This window comes from Gastrolobium bilobum, unplaced genomic scaffold, assembly GCF_033153095.1.
Source record: "Gastrolobium bilobum isolate Gb01-03AN ecotype WA unplaced genomic scaffold, APGP_CSIRO_Gbil_v1 utg3288, whole genome shotgun sequence".
Lineage (NCBI taxonomy): Eukaryota > Viridiplantae > Streptophyta > Magnoliopsida > Fabales > Fabaceae > Gastrolobium > Gastrolobium bilobum.
This window is the reverse complement of record NW_026899098.1, coordinates 421,646-442,458: the sequence shown is the minus strand read 5'-3', so window position 1 is coordinate 442,458 and position 20,813 is coordinate 421,646. Positions and strand designations below refer to the sequence as shown.

At 31.1% G+C, this 20,813-nt stretch overlaps 1 protein-coding gene and 1 pseudogene across 5 annotated transcripts; both read left to right on the top strand.

Annotated features, from left to right (window-relative positions):
* The first annotated feature begins 1,361 nt into the window (after positions 1-1,361).
* On the top strand, positions 1,362-12,648 carry LOC133287193 (histidine-containing phosphotransfer protein 3-like). 5 transcript variants are annotated; one of them, XM_061484758.1, is made up of 10 exons: positions 1,362-1,475; positions 1,681-1,769; positions 1,899-1,974; positions 3,086-3,228; positions 3,429-3,494; positions 8,230-8,360; positions 8,445-8,513; positions 10,999-11,070; positions 12,102-12,174; positions 12,390-12,648. In XM_061484758.1, the coding sequence occupies exons 4-10, from the start codon at positions 3,211-3,213 to the stop codon at positions 12,435-12,437; spliced, it is 477 nt and encodes a 158-aa protein (XP_061340742.1). In that variant the 5' UTR covers positions 1,362-1,475; positions 1,681-1,769; positions 1,899-1,974; positions 3,086-3,210; the 3' UTR covers positions 12,438-12,648. The 5 variants fall into 5 exon arrangements, with proteins under 5 accessions (XP_061340742.1, XP_061340743.1, XP_061340741.1 ...); XM_061484759.1 differs by lacking the exon at positions 3,429-3,494 and adding an exon at positions 3,786-3,833 and having other exon boundaries at positions 1,899-1,989; XM_061484757.1 differs by having other exon boundaries at positions 1,899-1,989.
* A 4,473-nt stretch (positions 12,649-17,121) lies between these two features.
* On the top strand, positions 17,122-20,006 carry LOC133287168 (flagellar radial spoke protein 5-like; annotated as a pseudogene).
* Positions 20,007-20,813: the final 807 nt, after the last annotated feature.

Below are 20,813 nucleotides of genomic sequence, written 5' to 3'. Positions count from 1 at the left end.
TAATTAAACCAAGATTAAAACTTTTTAATATGGTGAATCAACCCTCTCTTTCAAGGAATTTTTAAATATGGTTAAGGACTACCATGGCCCTTTTACTAAAAAATTGACACCCGGATCAATTTTTTTTCTCTCTCCTCTCTTTCTCTTACCTCTGCCCCACCATTTTTTTTTTTTTTTTTTTTTTGCGTCGGGAGCACACAAATATCGCTCCTCTTTCAAAGTGACATTGTTTTAAATTTAGGGGAAAATATTTTTATAATTTTAGCTTATTTTAAAATTATATTAATTGAAAAAGATTATATTTACCATTTGTTTTTTCTTATAATTACTAGATCAAAATTAAATTAATAATTCTTATTTGATATCATTTTATTTTAATTCATTAATTAAAAATAATAATGGAAACTGTACTAAATAATAATAATAATAATGGTAAGAGATAATAAATATGAGATAGGTTATTTTAATTATATTTTTTCATTCCAACCTGACTTATCACTTTCTAATACTATTAGATCAGAATTTCAACCAACCTACTTTATATTATTCTTATCTAGTAACGTTGGAAAGTGATAGGTAAAATACATATTAAAAAAAGATAAATAGAATAATCTATCTAATAAATATAGTGAAATGTTATACTTAATATCATTTTAGTTTTATTACTTTTGATATCTGATTGGTTACCGTTGAATCAATTTAAAATTAATAATAATTAAACAAAATTCATTTTTTAATCATTAATTTTAAATTAATCAATAATAATTAATCAAGTAGTTAAAAATAATAAATGATAATAAATATAACCGACTCCACCTTAAATATAACCTCCTATATTAAGTTTTCGGGATAAGTACCCAATATTTTTTTTAGAAAAAATATTTGTTCTTTTAAAAGGATATAATTTTGTCATTTTAGATCCTAATTGTTGATTTATGTTAATCAACGATTAGGATTTATCGGATCAAATTTATTAATTAATTATTAATTTGTAATAAAATCCAATAAATCATAATTGTTAATCGACGAAAATCAACGATTAAAATCTAAAATCACAAATGTTTTTAAAAATACAAACGCTTTTTTTCATTTTTTTATGCCTATTTTCCTACTCACTACATACATGTGAAGTTTTGCAATGATATGTTATCGGGGTATTTGGTAGATTAATTTTTTTTTCTGAAAATAGAGTATGATAAAAAAAAAATTCTGAAAAAATTAAAATTAAAATTATTTAATTGACCGAAATATTATAAAAAAAATTATGAACAAATTAGAGTTTTACCGCAAAATCAGAATGCCACCCACCCAACGAATTTAATTTAAGTCAAAACCTTTCATTTTCTGCTTCTTCCTTTTCCCACTCTCTCTCTCTCTCTCTCTCTCTTATCTCTATGTATGCTTCCTCAAATTGTTGTCACTTCACTGCTCAGAAAAACCGCATTCGCAGCTTCATCCAGTGCATGTATGATGAGGTATGCGTGCTTACTCATCAGTCACTTCCATATTCTATTTCGTTTCGTATTTACCCTCTGATATTTCGCATTTGCTAGACCTGATTCGGCTTTAATTTCAAATCCACGAGTTCATAGTTTTCTGTGAAGATCTTGGAATAGTAAGTAGTTATTAATGTTTCGGGGGATTTTTAATGACCGATTCTATTAACTGCAATCCATGAAGGAGGCTATTCGACGAGATTATGTTCTGAGAGCAGTCACTGGCTTCTGTGTTTCTTGTGTTAGTTTGTTCTCTGCTCTCACGGATCAAATGTAATGTTACAATTTACTCTGACTTGCCTTCAATTTGTTGTTCACTTTCTAAGTTTATGTTTTTACGGGTAGGAGGAACCTTCTTTGGCTTTGTTGTCTCTAATTATGATACCATGTTCTGATCTGCAGCTACCAGCAAAAGGTTGATTTTCAGAATGTTCATGTTCTTGCTCGTGAACTATATGCAAGGACCACCGGATAACACGTAACTTCGCTTTAAGTGAGTCTTTCCTGGTGGATAAATTTTATACCATTATGACAAAATTGAAATAAACAAACAAATAACAACCATGCCTTATTCCCACCAAGTGGGGTAGGCTACATGGATTCTATCACGTTCCATCGTACTTGATCATGTATCATATACTTATGAAGTCCCATTTTATTTAGGCCCTTCTTAATAGTCTCCAACAGTCTGCTGAGTATTGGATTAAAATGAACTTGTGAAACCAGGTTGGATAGTTTATTAATGGCCTATGTATTAATTGACTTAATTGCAAAATTAAAATCGTGGGGGCATCATAAGTTATTGATAGTAATGAACAAAGGTATTGATTTTGGACCTAAATATATTATAATCTGCTATTGAAATGAACTCATAACACCTGATGGAGTAATTTATGACCTTAGGGTTCCATAATCTTCTGTCTATTTTTTAGCTTTTGTCTATACTCTTATCCAAAAAAGAAATATTTCTGTAGTTTTGAAGATATGAAAACTTGGCTCAATAATGTATGAGCATGAGGATTGTTGTGGTGGATGAGATGGTGATATGTGATCGGAAGCTTCCTGTTCATTATGACTATGATTTTAACAAATTCACAACTCAGTAGATTGTGTAAGCAAGTTCAGTTTTAAAAATAAGATCCATCAAGAAATTTTAATTTCCTTTCTAAGATTTTGGTCTTTTTGTCTACATGCATGCTTGTTCCCTCCTGAGCTACGATGTGCATATAGTTTGTCATGGCCATGCATACGCGTTGGTATTGGAATCTATGCTATAAAAATTATAAATATGCCTTGCCTTGTCAAAAAAAAATTCCTTTTGTGCATGTGGTGTGAATAAATTTAAGTTACCAAACTGGTTACAAATAACCAAAAAAAAGAAAGGTTTTTTGGGATTTATCATGTCTAGCTTAGTTTTTATACTTGATTGTATACCTTAGTCATTTTTCTTTCTGTGTTTATCTCAGTAGCTGCTACATCTCTTGCGAACAATTTTACTAGCATTTTGGTTTTAATAGTCATACGTTATGCTGTTCTTTCTCTTTTCCTATCCCTTCTCTCAAAGAGTAATGGTTGGTAATTGATGTAAGGTCACTGGTCTCTTTGCTGTTAATTTCAATGGAGAAGCATGAACGGTAACACTGATGCTAGCCACAACCTGGAAAATCAAGATTCAAAATGTAGACATGCTTTTTGAAGTGTTGCATCGTCTGCCATGGAGCTTTTCTTGAAGGTTCCCTTTTTTACTAAGATTAGTCATTCCCTGTTTGATTAAATTTTATGATATCTTCAATGTACAGTTTATCTGCTTGACAAAATTATTGATTTTAGGGCGTCTGAATCACATGCCCTGTTTTGCTCTGCACTTGTTGCTACTTTGTACTATCTTTTAAATATGTGGAAGTGTTATTTATTTTCATTTTTATCTTTCAGTTAACCATTATGGTTGCAAGTTTTAGTGAAGTTGGAGGATGGTGTCCAGAAAGACTGTTTTGGAGAGTAATATTTTAATTTCCAAATTGTTGTCATTTTTGCAAAAGAATATATATTTTTTCAACTTACCAATTAAGTTAATCAACATTTCTGTTGTTGACATAAATATTTGACTTGTGCTTATCATAAATATAGTTTCAGTTTGATGTTTAATGAAATGTATATGAGTAGATAATAGTTTCTACAGATAATTTTTTTTTTGGCGATGAATACTATTTTTCGCAGTAGCTTAAATGAATTCTTTTTGTACATATTATTGAAGTTTGAGCTATTTCTTATCAGTAGCCTTTTTGCTAGGTGAACCTCAAGAAATTATTGAGAAGATTTCTGAAATCTATAAATAAGGTAAGAATATAAAAATAATGATAATTGTTGTAAATATTAGAGTTATTTGATTATTATTTGTATTAGCTAGATTTCTCTAGAAGCATCTCTGGGCCATTAGGTCTTTTAGTCTTTTTAAATAGAGATCTCTTGTACAGTTATTGTTACAATTCAATAATATACAATCTTTTTCTTTCAACATGGTATCAGAGCCTCAGTGTCCCGGGTTCGATCCTCGCCGCCCTCCATTTTTTTCGTGGAATTTCTTAGCACAGGTAGGCTGGGCCTGATACATCATCTACCTTTCAAGCCCAATTGGCTCTCTTGTGAGGGGGCGTGTTAGAAATATATAAAACCATTAATGTAGCCTCACTCATCAGCTTAAGCTTTTGGGTTGAATTAGTTCTTTACATGATACCAGAACAGGAAAACTTGGTTGTAAACCTTCCAATACTCCAATTGAGCAGAATCACAAAATTAGGAAGTGAAAATGAGAGTCCTCCAGTTGACAAACAAAGGACAGTATCAACAAATAGTGGGAAGATTGATATATCTGGCTCATATTAGACCTGATCTAGCTTATGCAGTTAATATTGTTAGTCAATTCATGCATAATCCAAGGGAGAAACACTTGCGAGCTGTGGACATGATTCTCCAATATCTAAAAGGCACACCAGGCAGAGGACTATTAATCCAGAGAGGAGGAAACTTATCCTTAGAAGTTTATACAGATGCCGATTATGCTGGATCCGTGACTGATCGACGGTCTACTTCGGGCTATTGTCAATGTATGTTTCTCTGTGGAAATCTAATAACATGGAGAAGTAAAAAACAAAATGTGGTTGCTAATTTCAGGCAATGGCTCAAGGTATCTGTGAGTTATTATGGCTGAAAATCATTTTTGATGATCTCAAGGTGAGAGATATGAAGGATATATGAAGTTACTCTTTGATAACAAGTCAGCTATCTGAATAGCCCACAATTCAGTCCAAGATGATCAAACCAAACATTGAGATTAACCGCCACTTCATCAAAGAGAAACTAGATAGTGGACTGATCACTACTTCATATATTCCTTCTGGTCGTCAATTTACTGATGTCTTAACTAAGGGTCTTCCTAATGATAGGTTTCAAGAGCTTACTAACAAGCTGAGAATGATAAATATTCATTCCTCAGCTTGAGGGCGAGCGTTGTAAATATTAGAATTAATGTTGTAAATAGTAGAATTATTTGATTATTATTTGTATTAGCTAGATTTCTCTGAAACCATCTTTGAGCTTAGCCTATTAGGTCTTTTAGTCTCTTTAAATAGAGATATCTTGTACAGTTATTGATACAATTCAATAATATACAATCCTTTTCTTTCAATTATAATGTATGTGTTTTTTCATGCTGCTAGATTCCCCTGTATGCACACTTACAGTATTTGTGTTTTCCACTTGAAAGCTTTTTAATAAGATTATCTTATAGGTCATAAGAATTAGGGATTGCAACCTACAGTTGGCAATACTGAGTATTAGTTTGGGCAATCTTTTTTAACAAATTTTAATAATTTATATAATTTCCTTTGAATTATATATAGTCAAAAGCAGGCTTGTAAACTTATAATAGTGACAACTGACAAGTTATTAGTTTTTGTTAGTATAATATAAACCATTAAAGAGACCCTCGCCTAACAGCTTAAGTTTTTGGGTTGAATTGGTTCTTTACATGGTATCAGAGCCTCGTGTCCCGAGTTCAATCCTCAGCGCCCCCCACTTTCTCTTGTGAAATTTTCTTAACACAGGTAGGTGGGTTTGTGCATTATCCACCCTTCAAGCCCAGTGGACTCTCGTGTGAGGGGGCGTGTTAGAGTATAATATAAACCATTAAAGAGGCCCTCACCTAACATCTTAACCTTTTGGGTTGAATTGGTTCTTTACAGTTTTTAACACATTAAACTTTACTTAACAACATAAAAGAAAGAAATAAACTTGGAGAGAGGGATAAGAAGGTGAGGGATGGGGTGGTCCTGATCTCTCAAGATGAACTCTGTAAGCCATTGAAGTGGAAAAATAAAGTCAGAGGTTTAAGCACACTGCCTCTGATGTCTTTCCTGGACTGTTTGAAAATATTAAACTCTTTTTAACAGGATAAAAGAAAGAAATCAAAATGGAGAAGGGGATAAAAAGGTAAGAGGAGTGCGGCAATTTAATTTTCATTCATTGTTGATTGCATGTTTGAGTGATGGAGGAGTGAAAAATTAAAAAAAGATGATTTTATCTCCTTCATTGGTGAGATAAGTGAGATGAAAGAAACTAATTTTTTTTTTATATATATTCAAATAGCATTTGCATTCAAACCTAGGACTATTAGCCAATTATATAACGGTTTGGTTTGGATCGTGTACAATTTCACTTTCACTTCTTTTTCTGTTTTTTCCCTTTTTACAGTGGGACAAAATAATACAATTTTTTTGTGTCTTGTCTCATTGATTTGTGGCTACTTTCCTTCGGAGTAATTTGTTTGGTGCACAGTGAATATTGAGTGTGTCCTTTTACTTTTGAGCAGTTTCTCATTATATGTTTTAAAGGTTTATGAAAAGAAGCAGGCGAAAATTTTGTGGCAATTTGAGGATTGTGTAGCTCTATGATACATTTGGTAGCAATATATTCCCACGTCTGAAGAGCACAGAGATATGTTATAGAAGAGGATTTTGTTTACAGCTTCTCTTCAGGGCTTTATCATGGTTGTTTTGAGGAAGTTTTTATTCTTGATATGCAGAGGGACTGGAAAGCTTATTCATTGTTGATTTTTTTTGGTTCTATGTTGCCTTTCACCTTCTTTGTTGTAGAGAATATCTTATCTTCCCCCTAGTTGTTGTTTCTCTGTTATAAGATTTCTTTTTCTATTAAACTAATAAAAATGAATATTTTCAAGAATAAATTTCAGTGTCTTCTTTTCTTTCCATTTAGTTCCCCAATTTCAATCTGACATAGCACATCAAAGTAACTGTATATTATTATCTGTTATGAGTTTACAATTGTTTATACCTTGTCCTTCTTGAGTATTTCTCCCGCAAGAAGAGAAAGAAATGTCAATCCAAAAGAAGTAGAGAATTAAATTGAAATTGTTAATTTTATAAATATGGAAGAATTCCTTTAAAGAAAATTCCTATTAAAGGAAAGTCTCTAATTTAATATAAGATTAGAAGGAAAATTATTTTGAAATAACGATTACCTTTTCCTTCATCAGTGCATTTGAGAATGACAATCTTGACATACATGTGAATCTGCTTTTAAATTCAGGGAGAAATTCAATCTAGGAAATTCTGTCATTAAAGTTTCCAATATAAGAACATTGATCACTCCAGTTGTTAATTAAGTCAATAAATGGCTTAACACTTTAACCACTTAATTTTTTCAGTGTCAATCTTTTTAAAGTAGAATGATTGGCAGAATCCATAAGATTGCAATTTATGTGGCTAATTTCAAAACCTTAAACAAAAAATCATTGAAATTTCCTCAGTATACTTCACTATGCTTTTCATAAAAGTACAACTGTACTGACCTGGCATATTCTAATGACCATTACATTATAACTTACAAATAAGCAACGGAACTTGACTAGTTAAATAAACCTTGCCTTTTCTTAGAATTATTCTGGAAGAGAAGAGGGAAGGGCTCACTTCATAGTTCATAAGTTACAAGGACATAGCAAAAGGAAAAGGGTTTTTTATTTTTACTTTTTTACTGAAATCTGTGCTTTAGGGGTAACTGATATTTCTGAAGAATTTCTGCTGACTTTAGGGTTAACAGACAGAGTTTCTGTCTCTATTCATTCAGCTCATCTTTTTGACAGTTTTTGCTTGCCTCTTCCAACCAAAGCCTTAAATCATCCATCCAGCTTTGCTTCTCTATTGAAGCTATCTTTCTTCTTGTAAAAAATGACTTTGCCAATTCTAAAAGGACTCTTGCAAGAATACTTGAAATCCTTGCTTCAAGAGGTAAAAAAATTCCTTTGCAAGTGATTTAATTTTCATTTGTGTTTGATTATTTGCTAGGGATCTCTCTAGGGTGAGGATGACCCTAATCCCTTTTCAAAATTCAAAATTCTATCTTTCTTCCCTAGTTTGTTTATTTTTAGGATGACCTTAAGACCTGCTCGTAGATGATGTGACTTGCAGCTTGTCTCAGTATCCTAAAATTCAAATTACATTCTAATGATCTTCCTCTGAATTATTTCAATATTTTTTTCTCTTTGGAAAGCTAGCATCAACATCTAGTTGCGGAAATTCAATTTGTTTATCTGTGTTTTGCATTTGAGTTGTACATGAATATAATCTTGTTATGGTATAGCAGTTATTCTGATTTTAAATCACTGTTGTGAAAGAATGTTCAAATGTTTGACTGTGTTTTTTCTTGCCATTACTTGCAGGGGTTAGTGAATGATAAGTTTAATGACATGGTGTATCTGAGAAACAATACGGAACCGGATAGTGTTGTGCGGCTAATAGAAACTTATTTTGCAGATGTTGGCATGATCCTTTCTGAGCTTTCTCTTCATGTGTAATGCTGCTGCTATTTCATGGTTTTGTATTTTCAAACTGATTATCTAACTAGCTTTTCTGACCAGTATTTCTGTATCTACAGTGATACTTTAAAAGTTGACTTCGCTAAGTTGGCTTCCCTAGCTCGTGAAATAGAGGATAAAAGCACAAGGTAGATTGCAATGTCCATCTATTACAATTATGTTGGGTCTTAAATTGGAATGTTTATTTAGGCATTATGCATCTAGATACTTCGATTATTTTTCCTTGATTGGAGATGGGCATTTATCGACCACAAGTAGTTTGGGATAAAGGTGTGGTTGATGTTGATTGGAGATGGGCATTTAGTCTCTAACAATGATTGGTTAAATAATAGAGAAATTTGTGAAGCACTCATTTCTTTGATAAAGAGGATAAGGGAACTGGCTAAGAGGGGGAGAAATGTATTGCTGAAACTCAATAGTTCCCTTACCTTTAACTTCATATGTTTTTTTCCTTTTAGATAATCATGATAATTTTGTCAAAAGAAATCTTGACCTAAAAGCTTGAGCTGTTCATCAATGGCCTAAGAATTGTTTTAATAGCCCTAAAAAAGTTTCAGAATACCAAGTTAAATTATGCTAGATAGAACAGCGTTAAGAGTGTCCCGTGAGCCTAGTTACTTGGTTAGGACATTTGCTTACAAGTTCCCAGTACGAAATCCTTGTGTTCCCCTCCCCTTCCCTAGACCCCCTACTGGTGGGGCATCCCCTAGGCCCTAGCAAGGTCTAGTACTGAAGAAGAAAAAAAAAAAACTGTTTGGAGTCCGTACAGCTGATGTTCCATATCCATCCAGCAAATCAACATTCTTCCATTTCCCTTTTTTTCTCATAGTGTGTACCATTGGTTGTCTCTTTTTGCCGCCTGTTACCTTACCTCTTTTGTTTGTTTGCATAGAGACTATTTTGTTTTACTATTTGGTTTAATATGTTCATCATTGATTGCATCATGAATATGCGTAGAGTTGTAGTCCTGTTATTCAAGCTTTTGACCAGCTGACGAACAAGATATTATTTATGCTTTATCTTTTTCAAGCACATGATAAACGGTTGCATGTTCTCATAAATGTGAAGGTATTATAAATAAACATAATTCATTATATTTTCTAGAAATGCAAAACAGAAATTTAAATGCACTAGAAATTAAAAAATAGCTTATATACTTTTGTGGCAACACTTTGTGGTTAATTAATATAAAAATCCTGTTAGATACCTTTGTAATGTTACATGATGTGGATAGTAATGAGAAATATGTTTATCATGCTTTATTTTGTTGGGTTAATAAACATTTAAAATAAATACTTGTCTGTTGACTGTCCTTTTTAGAAATAAATAAATAAATAAATAAAATAGTGCTTAACAGCGTATTCAAGTAGTTTTATATGAGAAATTAAGTCTTGTAGGAATTTTAAAAGAGATGTGTGTAATCTTTGAGAACTTGATAACTTATACTTACACCTCAATCTAAAGGTGCAGCTCTGCAGAAACAAAGTCCAAGCAATTGGCTCGCATATGTTTCTCATTTGGCACCAGTTGACATCAAATACTGCTCTACTAAATATATTTTTACAAGACCACTGGTGTTTTGTGCTAGAAATTTATTCCACTAATTATTTTCTTAGTTTTCTATTAAAATTATTGCATTTAATTATCCATAATTTCTCCCTTTGGTATTTAATAAAATTAAAAACATTGACTTAACCTTAGATAAGAACCACTTGTATAATTTAGTGTTAGATTACCCTTTTGATGACGTCAATTCCCATGCATAAGCACATGCACAGACACGTAAACAAGTTTGCACAAAATCATCCTAGTTTGTGGCATGATCGCACAAGTATAGACCCCAGGTTGTTAACAAGCAAAAGCTGTGCATTTTTCAAAACACGAAACATTTCACTTTACACATGTTTTATTGTTTTTAATTATGTATATATTAGAATGAGTATTCGTGAGTGCCAAGCATATCCTAAAAGCTTAAGCAATTTGGTGAAGGATCATGAATGGTTTTTATATCTAATCTAGCACACCTCTGAACACAAGAACCCTTTGGTCTTTAAACATAGACGATGCACAGACTTTTTTTTATCATGTGCTGAAAATCAACTTTATTTAAAAGAACGTAGGCTCTAAGGATTGAACTGTTGATCACTTGGTCATAGGGGCTCTAATATCTTCATGTCAAAGACAACTCTCCTAAAATTTTAAGTTGATAGGTGAAGCCTCATAAATAATTTTTATATCTAACAGTGGGAATAAGCTTGAATATGTCTTTCTATATCCTTATAGACATGTTTTCAACTACTTAATATGATACAGCACTGGGGAGCAATATAAATCTCTCTTTGTGGGGCATATGAGCATATTTCTAGTAGCAACCTTTAAGCTCAAATCTTTCTCATTGTATTTTTGTTGACATGTTTTCAATTGTTTGTATTCTTTTTATAAGAGGTTGTTTGCATTAGTTTGGAAAGCTCTAATGAGAACTTGAAAAAGTGCCTATGATGCTAAAATCTGTTATATTTGTATTGCTTTTTTTTTTTTTTATGGAGAAGAGTCTAAGCTTGATATGACATCAGCATTTAAAGTTATATCTTATATTTGTAGTTGATGTTACAGCATTGGTGCAGAGCATATGAGGCTTGCATGTTCCGATCTCATTAAAGCTTGTGATGCGGAGCACAAAAAAAAGTAAATGCCCTGTCCACATTATCCAGTTTTTGATCTTTTGTCTCTATATGATACATTTCTGCTATCTTTTGCAACTTTTTTTGTTGAAGAAAACTGAAGACCTTCTAGGCAATAAATAGTAGAAAAGCTATACTCTTTTATGTGTGTGTGTAGGGGGCGTATCAAGTCAGAGCATGAGAGATGAGGGGAGCAAATCTTGACCGTTTAATATTACATGAATGGTTAAAATTAGTTCATCCGACCTCTCACAGCATTCAACTGATATATGTGTGTCTGTGTGGATTGACATGCATGTCAATGGGTGCCAATTAAATATGTTTTTCCTGAGTCTAATATCATCTTTGTTATAAGAGATTCAAGAACTGACTGTGATTCCTCTACAACTTACCTTTTCTTAAAAGAAAATTACTTTCTTTACTTGTACCTGTTTTCCACTTTTGTCCTATTTCATTTTTATTAGTCTTAATCCTATTGCTTATTTTCATATATTCTAAGCTTTTAGTTGTTTAAGACATTTAGTTAGCAAATTTATATCCTACAAGTGCTTAGATTTATTGCCATTCTCATTGGACCTGTAAAGATTATAATATTAAGAGAGGACAGTTTTTATTGTAATTACTAATTTCTAATTATTGGTTCATCCTAGTTGTGTTAAAGCTAGTCCTATATTATTGTATTATCTATTAGAGCATAGACCTTAGAGTTGTTTTACAATGTAAACATTTTTTGCTACACTGTGTCAACATCTTGTCATTCCATTTGGCAATCCTTTCTATTTATTTCTTGTTTATAGCATCCCTTGTCATGTATGCTTTGCTGTATCGTCAATCTATCTTAGGGTTTGCTTGATTGACACACTTGTACCTAAATTCAGAACTCTATATATTCATGACGATTATTATGCATCTTCCATTTCATTCAATGCTGAACAAATACTTACACATGTTGTATTGGGAAAATATGGTGTTATTGTCTTAAGTGTTACATAGTTCCCAACTAATTTTTGTCTTTCTGTTTACTCTGCTGTTCAGTTTTTCTCGAACCCTGCCCTGGGTAAAAAATGAGTTTACGAATACCAGGAAAAAGTTGGACGCCGTTGTTCAGGTACACTACATTATTTCTTTTCTGCAATGAAGACGTGTTTAGGAAAGAACATTGCTGCATGAAGCCATGCACGCTTATAGTTCCTTAAAATGCATTTGGGCACTTAATGCATGAAAAGTAAACAATAAAGAGCATGATAAGTTTGCATGTTGTTAATTGAATTTTAAAAGCTCGTATTGTATATTAATATGTAGATTACTCTAATTAATTTACAGATGGAGCGAAGGATTATCAGAGTTTGGAGTTCACAATCATCAAACTAGAGTTCATATGCTGTTGAATTCTGCTTTTAAAAAATGTGTTGTGTTGAACTTATGGGTTGTTGCTGAATCATGTGTCTCGTTTGCCTAATCTCCAAAAAAGATGCTCTCTTAGAAACATGATTGTTTTGCCCTTTTTCTTTTGCTTTTGCCAACTTTTCCATTTGATAATAGTTCTCCTTTGTTCGACTTTCTGATGATAATTTACTTGATGTTTGCCGGTTCTGTATTGTGGCTTTCTTCTTAATTTCTTGAAACTGAAGGTTTGAGCTAAAAATTAAGTGATACCGCACCACCAATTGTTTCCTGAACCCACTAAAGTAGTTAATGTCCTTTTGTTTATGACAGCTTCTAAGTAACTCATGTAAGGGAGGTGTTCCCTGTTCAGTACAGTGTAGATTGTCTGTTCACGAGTCCTTAAACTACCAGGAGAATAGTTGACTATAACAAAACAGGGAATCATATTTGGGCCTGTGTTTGATTGTGTTTTAATTTTTTTTGTTCTTAAAACTGTTATAGTTATGGAAATAGTTGTTTTCTATATTTATTTTTCTTTGAAAATTAAAAATCAAAACAAAAAACAAAAACAACTCAGACATGTTCTCTAAATTTGATTCTAAAAACAAAAAAACAGTTATACTTTTCAAAACAATTTTTACAAAACAAGCTTTACCAAACGAGTTTTTTTGTTCTGAAAACAAAAAAATTGTTTTTGAAAACAATAAACAAACAGAGCCAAATGACGCTGTTTGAAAGAAGTGTGATTTTTTGTTTTTGGGATACAAAACATGTATGATTTTAATCACTCTTTTAACAGTTTTTTCTTTAATATATCATGCAGGTAAATACGAATCAGTACTAACTCCAGAACATTGATTTGCTTACATCATTTTTCGTTGTCTTCAATAAATCTACTAGCGCCAAACTCCATTTAAAATCTGTTGCAAAAAAGTAAACTTTTTTTTTTTTTTTTCTGTTTTGCGTAAAATGCATGGATAACTAACGATAAAAATGATAAGAGGGAGATATTCTTACTGCTAAAACTTTTAATTACTAACTTACTATCTATCTAATCACCATTGGATCAAAAAGAGAGAATGCTAAAAAGTTTTTTAAAAAAGAGAAAATGTTGATCCAATGGTGATTAGATAAGTAGTGAGTTGGTAATAAAAAATTTTAGTAGTAAGAATATTGCTCCTCAAATTCTAACACGGTTTCAAAGAATATTTTGAGTCTATGGGCCATTAAGTACTTACAAAGTTCATCAAATTGATTAAAATTACTCGATAATAACTATTTGAATATAATTAGCCACTTGATAAGTTATTTTTAGTAAAAAAAACATTTTTACTACAACTTTTTCTTAAAAAAGAATCACAGTTGATATAAATTGTCCATGACTTAACAGGTAAATATTATTCTTCCGGGGCTAAAGATCGGTACTGTTGCCAAACATTGTTTGTCGTTTACCCATAAAGGCTTTTATTGATACATTGGGGAGAGTTTAAAAATAGTGGCATTATGCCATTATCGTCCGGAACATAAGTATAATTTCGGGATTATAGGAATAAGTATTTTATTAAAATAGGAAAAAGAGATGCTATTAATCATAAAAGAATGAATAAAATAGATAAAATAAATTATATTATTTTTTTAATTTTAATAAATAATGTACTCAATTATGAGAAGAGGAAGGATATTATAACAACTAATTAGTGTTACTACCAATCAATTTCATCGTTAGATCGATTATGTTTATCCAACGGTTATATTTATTTTCATACTTATTTATTTTCATACTTATATGTTTATGATTCCTTATATTTAATACTTCATATTTATTTTTACCTTTGTATGGTTATAATTTCTTATATTTATTTAATGTTTCCACATTAAAGATGAAAATAAATATAACCGTTTAAATCAATATAATCGATCTAACGGTGAAATTGATTGATAGTAACATTGGTAGTAACATTAATTGATTGTTACAATATCCTGCCCCTTATAAGAAGACTGAAAATATTTTCCCGAACGAAAATTGACATTATCTTGTGTAATACTGGATTATTATTAGCTCATAGGCTTAAAATTTCGAAGATAAACGATTATCAATAATCGATTATTCAAAATCTATTATTTTCGAGCTAATTTGGGAATTGAACTCTTTATTTAGACTCAATAATCGATTATTCAAAATCAATAATCAATAACGGTGTGAGAGCAAGGTTAATTTTGCTCTTTAATTAGCTTAATAATCCACTATGACAGAAAATAATGAAATATTTATGAAAAAGGTATTTTTACAATAACATGAAATAAAATTATCTCTAACAACGTAACGCAAAATGATATCATTTTGAGAGGTTTTATGGAAAAAAAATGAAGGGTATTTTAGAAAATATCCTCTCTCTTTTTTTCAAGCACAAAAAAAAATCATTTTGGGATTGTAGGAAATGATTTATTTCCTATTGCAGAATAAACGTTAATCTCAATATTTATATTAGAAAACTTTGGAACTAAATTTTTACTAATGAATGCACTCAGAGTTCAATGAAACTAAAGTTTTTAGTCATGATAGTCGAATATTAGGATAGCATAATTGATTATTTGTTACCACAGAGGATTCGATGTTCTTTGTGTTATCAAATAATCGAGATAATCACACCTTTTAGAGAGTTTTGTATATATTTTATGGATTTAAGTCTGTCATGTTACTCGAGAGACTTTGTTTCTCACGCTGAAACAAAAAGCTGTGGGGCTTATCTATATTAAAAAAAAAAAAAAATGGTTGCTTTTTCGTTTCTGAAAAAACCGGGTGACTAGGAGAAAATCATTCCACATATTTGATAGGGAAAAGTCATTAGAGATAAAATTATCTCGAGTGAACCCAAAACGACGTCGTTTTAGATTATAAATTTAAAAAGTTATAATGATAAAAACTAATATAACCTTGCAATATATTAGAATTACAAAAATATCTTATTTTCCGTCCCAAAACAAAATTATTTTGAACTCATGGAAATAATTTATCTCCATTTTCTTTTACCCAATTTTATATTAGCAAAAGTATTTATGTAATTGTGATATAAATATTTTTATCTCTCACAAACACAAATTTTTTTATATCTTCTAGAATTTACATGTGAATCCTTTCTTTTCTTTTCTTTTTTAAAACGAATGAGCTCCAGTTTGTTGTGTGACAAAGTTGTTTGTCACTTCTTCAGATCCGCGGAACCTTTTTATATTTTGAATATATTTTACACAAACACAGTTTTTTATGCAATTGCTCACCTCGAGTTTTTGGCCTTTTAATTTTAATTTAAACAAATTGATATTTATTTGATATTTAGTTTAATATGTTTAAGGCATAGATTTTATTTAGAATTTAAAATTCATGATTTGATTTGACTAGCGAAAAATAGATAAATACTAATAATAATAATAACGGCAACCTATTCAGATATTAAAAAAGAAAAAAAGTGGAACCACATAAATAAAATCGATAAAAGTATATATATATATGCATACCAAAAATATATATATGCATACCAAATATATATATATATATAGAGACAGGATTCTTTGACACTAGTGTCAAATTTGAAGTTTAACACCTCATCTGAGAGTTATTAGATTAAAAAAGATCAATGGCTCTAATTTGTAAGCATGTGACATCATTGATTTTTTTTATCTAACGGCTCTCAGATGAAATGTCAAATTTCAAATTTGACACCGGTGTCAAAGGATCCTGGCTGATATATATATATATATATATATATATATATATATATATATATATATATATATATAGGAAGGTTATACTTACAACCTTTTTTTTTTACAACCTCTTACAATCATATCTTAACACCGTTGATTTCCGTCAATCAACGGTTATCATTTATTGTGAATTAATGAGTTTAATTTGTGAGAATCATAACCGTTGATTGTCGAAAATCAACGGTATTAAGATATGGTTGTAAGAAAAAAAGTTGTAAGTATAACCTTACTCGTATATATATATACGGGAGATGTTATAGTTACTACTTTTTTTTCTTATTACTTGTTATTACTAAATCTTAACCGTTGATTTCCGTCAATCTAACGGTTATAATTTATTAAAATTAATAATTAATTAATAAATGTGACCTAATAAATTATAACCATTAGATTGGTGAAAATCAACTGTTAAAATTTGATAGTAACAAGTAATAAGAAAAAAAAGTAGTAACTATTACATTTCCCGACATATATATATATATATATATATATATATATATATATATATATAGAGGTAGGATCCTTTGACACCGGTGTCAAATTTGAAGTTTGACACCTCATCTGAGAGCCGTTAGATCAAAAAAGATCAATGGTGTCACATGCTTATAAATCAGAGTCGTTGATCTTTTTTGATCTAACGGCTCTTAGATGAGGTGTCAAACTTCAAATTTGACACCGGTGTCAAATGATCCTACTTTTATATATATATATATATATATATATATATATATATATATATATATATATATATGGTGGAGAGCAACGTAGAACACTGACATTGCACTTTGTCAATGGCTCTATTTTTGCTTAGTTATTTAGAGCAACAAGAGTAAAGTTACTAAAAGGAGTTACCTCGTTTGTGTGTCTGGTAATGCTATTATAGGCATTTGATTTGGGGAGTTTGGAAATGTCATTATTGCGGCATTCTTTGAGCAAATTCACTTTCAGTCCAAACGAAACACTAACTAGGAGAGGTGTTGCAACACGAAAACAGAAGCATGTGAGAACATATGAGTGTGTGCTCACACAGGATAACAAGCGCATTGTGGTCAAGAATGGTAATGATTCATTGGATATATGTCGAGTTGTGAACGAGATGTGGCAAACGAGTGGTGGGTGGGGCAGAATTGATAGAGATGATGCTGTTGATGCTATGCTTAGATATGCTGATGCTGGACTCACCACTTTTGACATGGCTGATATATGTATGTATATGCAACTTAATAGAGACTAATAGTTTTGAGTTTGGAATGTGATTGTTAAGATGTTATGAATGGTGGGTGTGGAATGACATTGCATAAAGATTTTGAGAATTGTTTTTTCATTGTTTTGTTCTTTTTTGGGTTTGCAGATGGGCTTGCTGAAGATTTGTATGGTATTTTCATCAAATGAGTTTGTCGTGAGCGTCCACCAGAATTGTTGGAACAGATCAGAGGGTGAGTTGATTAAGCGACTTGATATTTTTTATCTTTTTTTTAATATTATCCATGCATTGATCGATTACTCGATTAGTCTGATTCGAGTTAGGTAGTACTACATGAATGACAAAGTTCTCTCTATTTCCAGGACTCGAACTTGATATCACTAATTAAGCTGGAATAATCTTTTACCAATTGATTCACGTGATTGGTGGTTTAATTGATATTGATATGTATGTGGCTATTATATATCCTACTATATACTTTTAAGTTGTGATTAAAAACATAAGGGAAGGTATTGTCTTATCCATTTGTATCATTTGATGCAGTCTCACTAAATGGATGCCACCGCCACTTAAAATGACAAGTAGCTATGTAAGAGAGAACATTAATGTTTCAAGGAAGAGAATGGATGTGGATTCCTTGGACATGCTTCAGTTTCATTGGTATTTAATCTCTCTCAGTCGTGGCTATCAAGGGTCATGTCAACATTTTACAATTCTTAAAGTTTTTAGGGAGAATCAAAACCATCAATGTTATCCATGACATGAAAATTCGTCCATTTTGCTTCCTAGTCTATAACTAAAATGAATAATTGGTTTCCGTTGTCTAGCTGAAACTACGGTGCAAGATAATTCTAATTCTCTGAAGCTTAAGATTCTTATGACAATTATCCTCTATCTCTAATGGATTTAGGTGGGATTATTCAAATCCAAGCTATATTGATGCACTAAAACACCTCACGGACTTGAAAGAAGAAGGTTGGTTTTGTTTCTGAAAAAATGGTTAAGAAATTCACATTTTTTTATTTGATCAAACTACTTCAATTAGCCCTGTGGAGGTAAAATCAAGACTGTGGCTCTGACAAATTTTGATACGGAGAGATTACAAATTATTCTTGAAAATGAGATTCCTGTTGTGAGCAATCAAGTAAGTCCAAGTGCTTAATTTCTCATATCACAATCCTTCTAGTAATAACTGATAGTACGTGGTTCTTATTGGTATATATCAGGTGCAACATTCAATTGTTGATATTCGTCCCCAACAGAGAATGGCAGAGCTTTGTGAGCTTACAGGAGTCAAACTTATACTGTACCCCTTTATAAAAAAAAAATCTATTTCAGCTGTAGAAAATAGTTCTCCCAAATATGAGATGAAAGTGAAGGAAAACAAAACTACCAATTTCTTTTCTTTTTTTCTCTGAGTAGATCAGTTTGTGATGCAGATATGGTACAGTAATGGGTGGTCTATTGTCTGAGAAGTTCCTTGATGTCAACTTAGCTATTCCATTTGGTGGTCCTGCAATAAACACTCCCTCACTCCAAAAGTACAAAAAGGTATGATTTCATTGTTGGGTTATTCAAGTATAATGAATCTCATATTAGTTGGTAATGAGTTAAGTGAGGTGGATATAAGAGGATCGACCCATAAATTCAATGCTTTAAAGTTTTTGGTTAAAATGTAGTATCGGACTCACTTGCTATGATTGGAGTAGCTTAGTCCATTGATGGTGGTCTCCTGCCACGAACTCCCTCTGAACCCACCTGACATTCATGACCACCGTTAGTTATTTGTAGGTAATTTAAGAAACTTTCCGCACCTTCATTGGTGCTCTATAGAAATTTTCTATCCTCTCTGAACTGTTTAGGTAAAAAGAAAAAGGTCTAGCAGAGTGGAAGTTATTAATCATAAATAACTCTTAGTCAATATGTAGTCTACATGAGGAGGGTGGGATTTGAATTTGTATCCTTGTCATATTAAGAACCAAACTATCCCAAAAATTAAGAATGTACGTGGGAATAGTTTTATATTATATCTAGTAATATTAGCCATGGTGAAATCTTTGTCTTCGGTTTATATCTCTAACACAGTTATATTCATGTGTTTTGCTATACTTTGCATCACATGGCAAATGGTAGATGCTTGGGGAGGATGGAGTTTGTTCCAGGGACTGCTTCGAACTCTTAAACAAGTAGCTTCTAAACATGGTGTTTCGATCCCCCACTGTTGCTGTGAAGTATATATTAGATCAGGTGAAGTTGATATATTTCTCTGCAGAAAATTGCTATTCTAATTAATTTAAAATCTTATAATAAATTGGCCTAGCACTTTAACTAATTAAGGTTGACACCATGAACCTCAATAATAGATTAATAATAATAATAATAATAATAAATAAGAAAAATAATATATTTTGGTTATTGTAAATCTTGGTGTGAGACTTGGCTTGTCAGAACATATTCAAGACTCCAATGCTATATTTTCACTTGTTCTTGATGATGATGATGTGAATAGCATAAGAGAAGCCTCAGGAAAAGGAAAGGACCTCCTTAAAGTGATTGGTGATTGTGGAGATGAGTACAGAGGTGCATGACTCATGCTGACATATCAACCTGGTCATTATTGTGGTTTGAACTATATTTTTGGTGTTTACATAGAAATATATAATATTCAACTTTATTTTTATTTTTAACAAAACTCATTTTTTTTATTTAATTTCTATACAATATGTGTAATTGTGTTCAACCTTCTTTTGTTGTCATTATAACACCATAAGAATTGCATGAAGTTATTTCGAAGTGTAGAAATAAAATTAAAAATATATGTTCAGAATACAACTGCTAAGAACAAAATAGGTCACCTTTATCTATTAAAAAAGAAAAATCGGTCACTTGTTGTTACCAAAAAAAGGCCATTGTTTCTCAGAGAATAAATCATAAAAAAAAAATCTCATTTCACTTTTTATCTGCTGTTCAAAATGATAAATTAATTACCAACATGATATGTAAATTATACTCACAGATAAAGGACTGAAATTCAGATTTTAAATAATACAATTCTTGGAAATATTTTCTAGTAGTTGAGACTCGAGAGATTTGCATCACAAATATCATTTTGAATTAAAAGCAAAAAAGAAAAAGTAATAAATAAAAATAAATGAGAAAAATATTTATTATTTTAAATGACACAACTTTGTGTTATTTTTAATGAAATTATGTCGTTTTGATATATTTTGTTATTTTTTTTTATATAAAATTAGGAAGAAAAAAACAGTGAAGGAAAGAGAATGTATAAACAAATTAAAATAACGTAATTTCATTAAAAATGACATAACTTTCTTTTTTTAAAATGATAAATATTTTTTCCAAATAAAAAATGCATAACGATTATTAGTTTTTAT

Coding starts and splice junctions, on each gene's coding strand:
- LOC133287193 (XM_061484758.1), top strand. Junction 8,361..8,444: donor TCTGAGCTTTCTCTTCATGT/GTAATGCTGCTG, acceptor CTGTATCTACAG/TGATACTTTAAAAGTTGACT. Junction 11,071..12,101: donor GATGCGGAGCACAAAAAAAA/GTAAATGCCCTG, acceptor TCTGCTGTTCAG/TTTTTCTCGAACCCTGCCCT.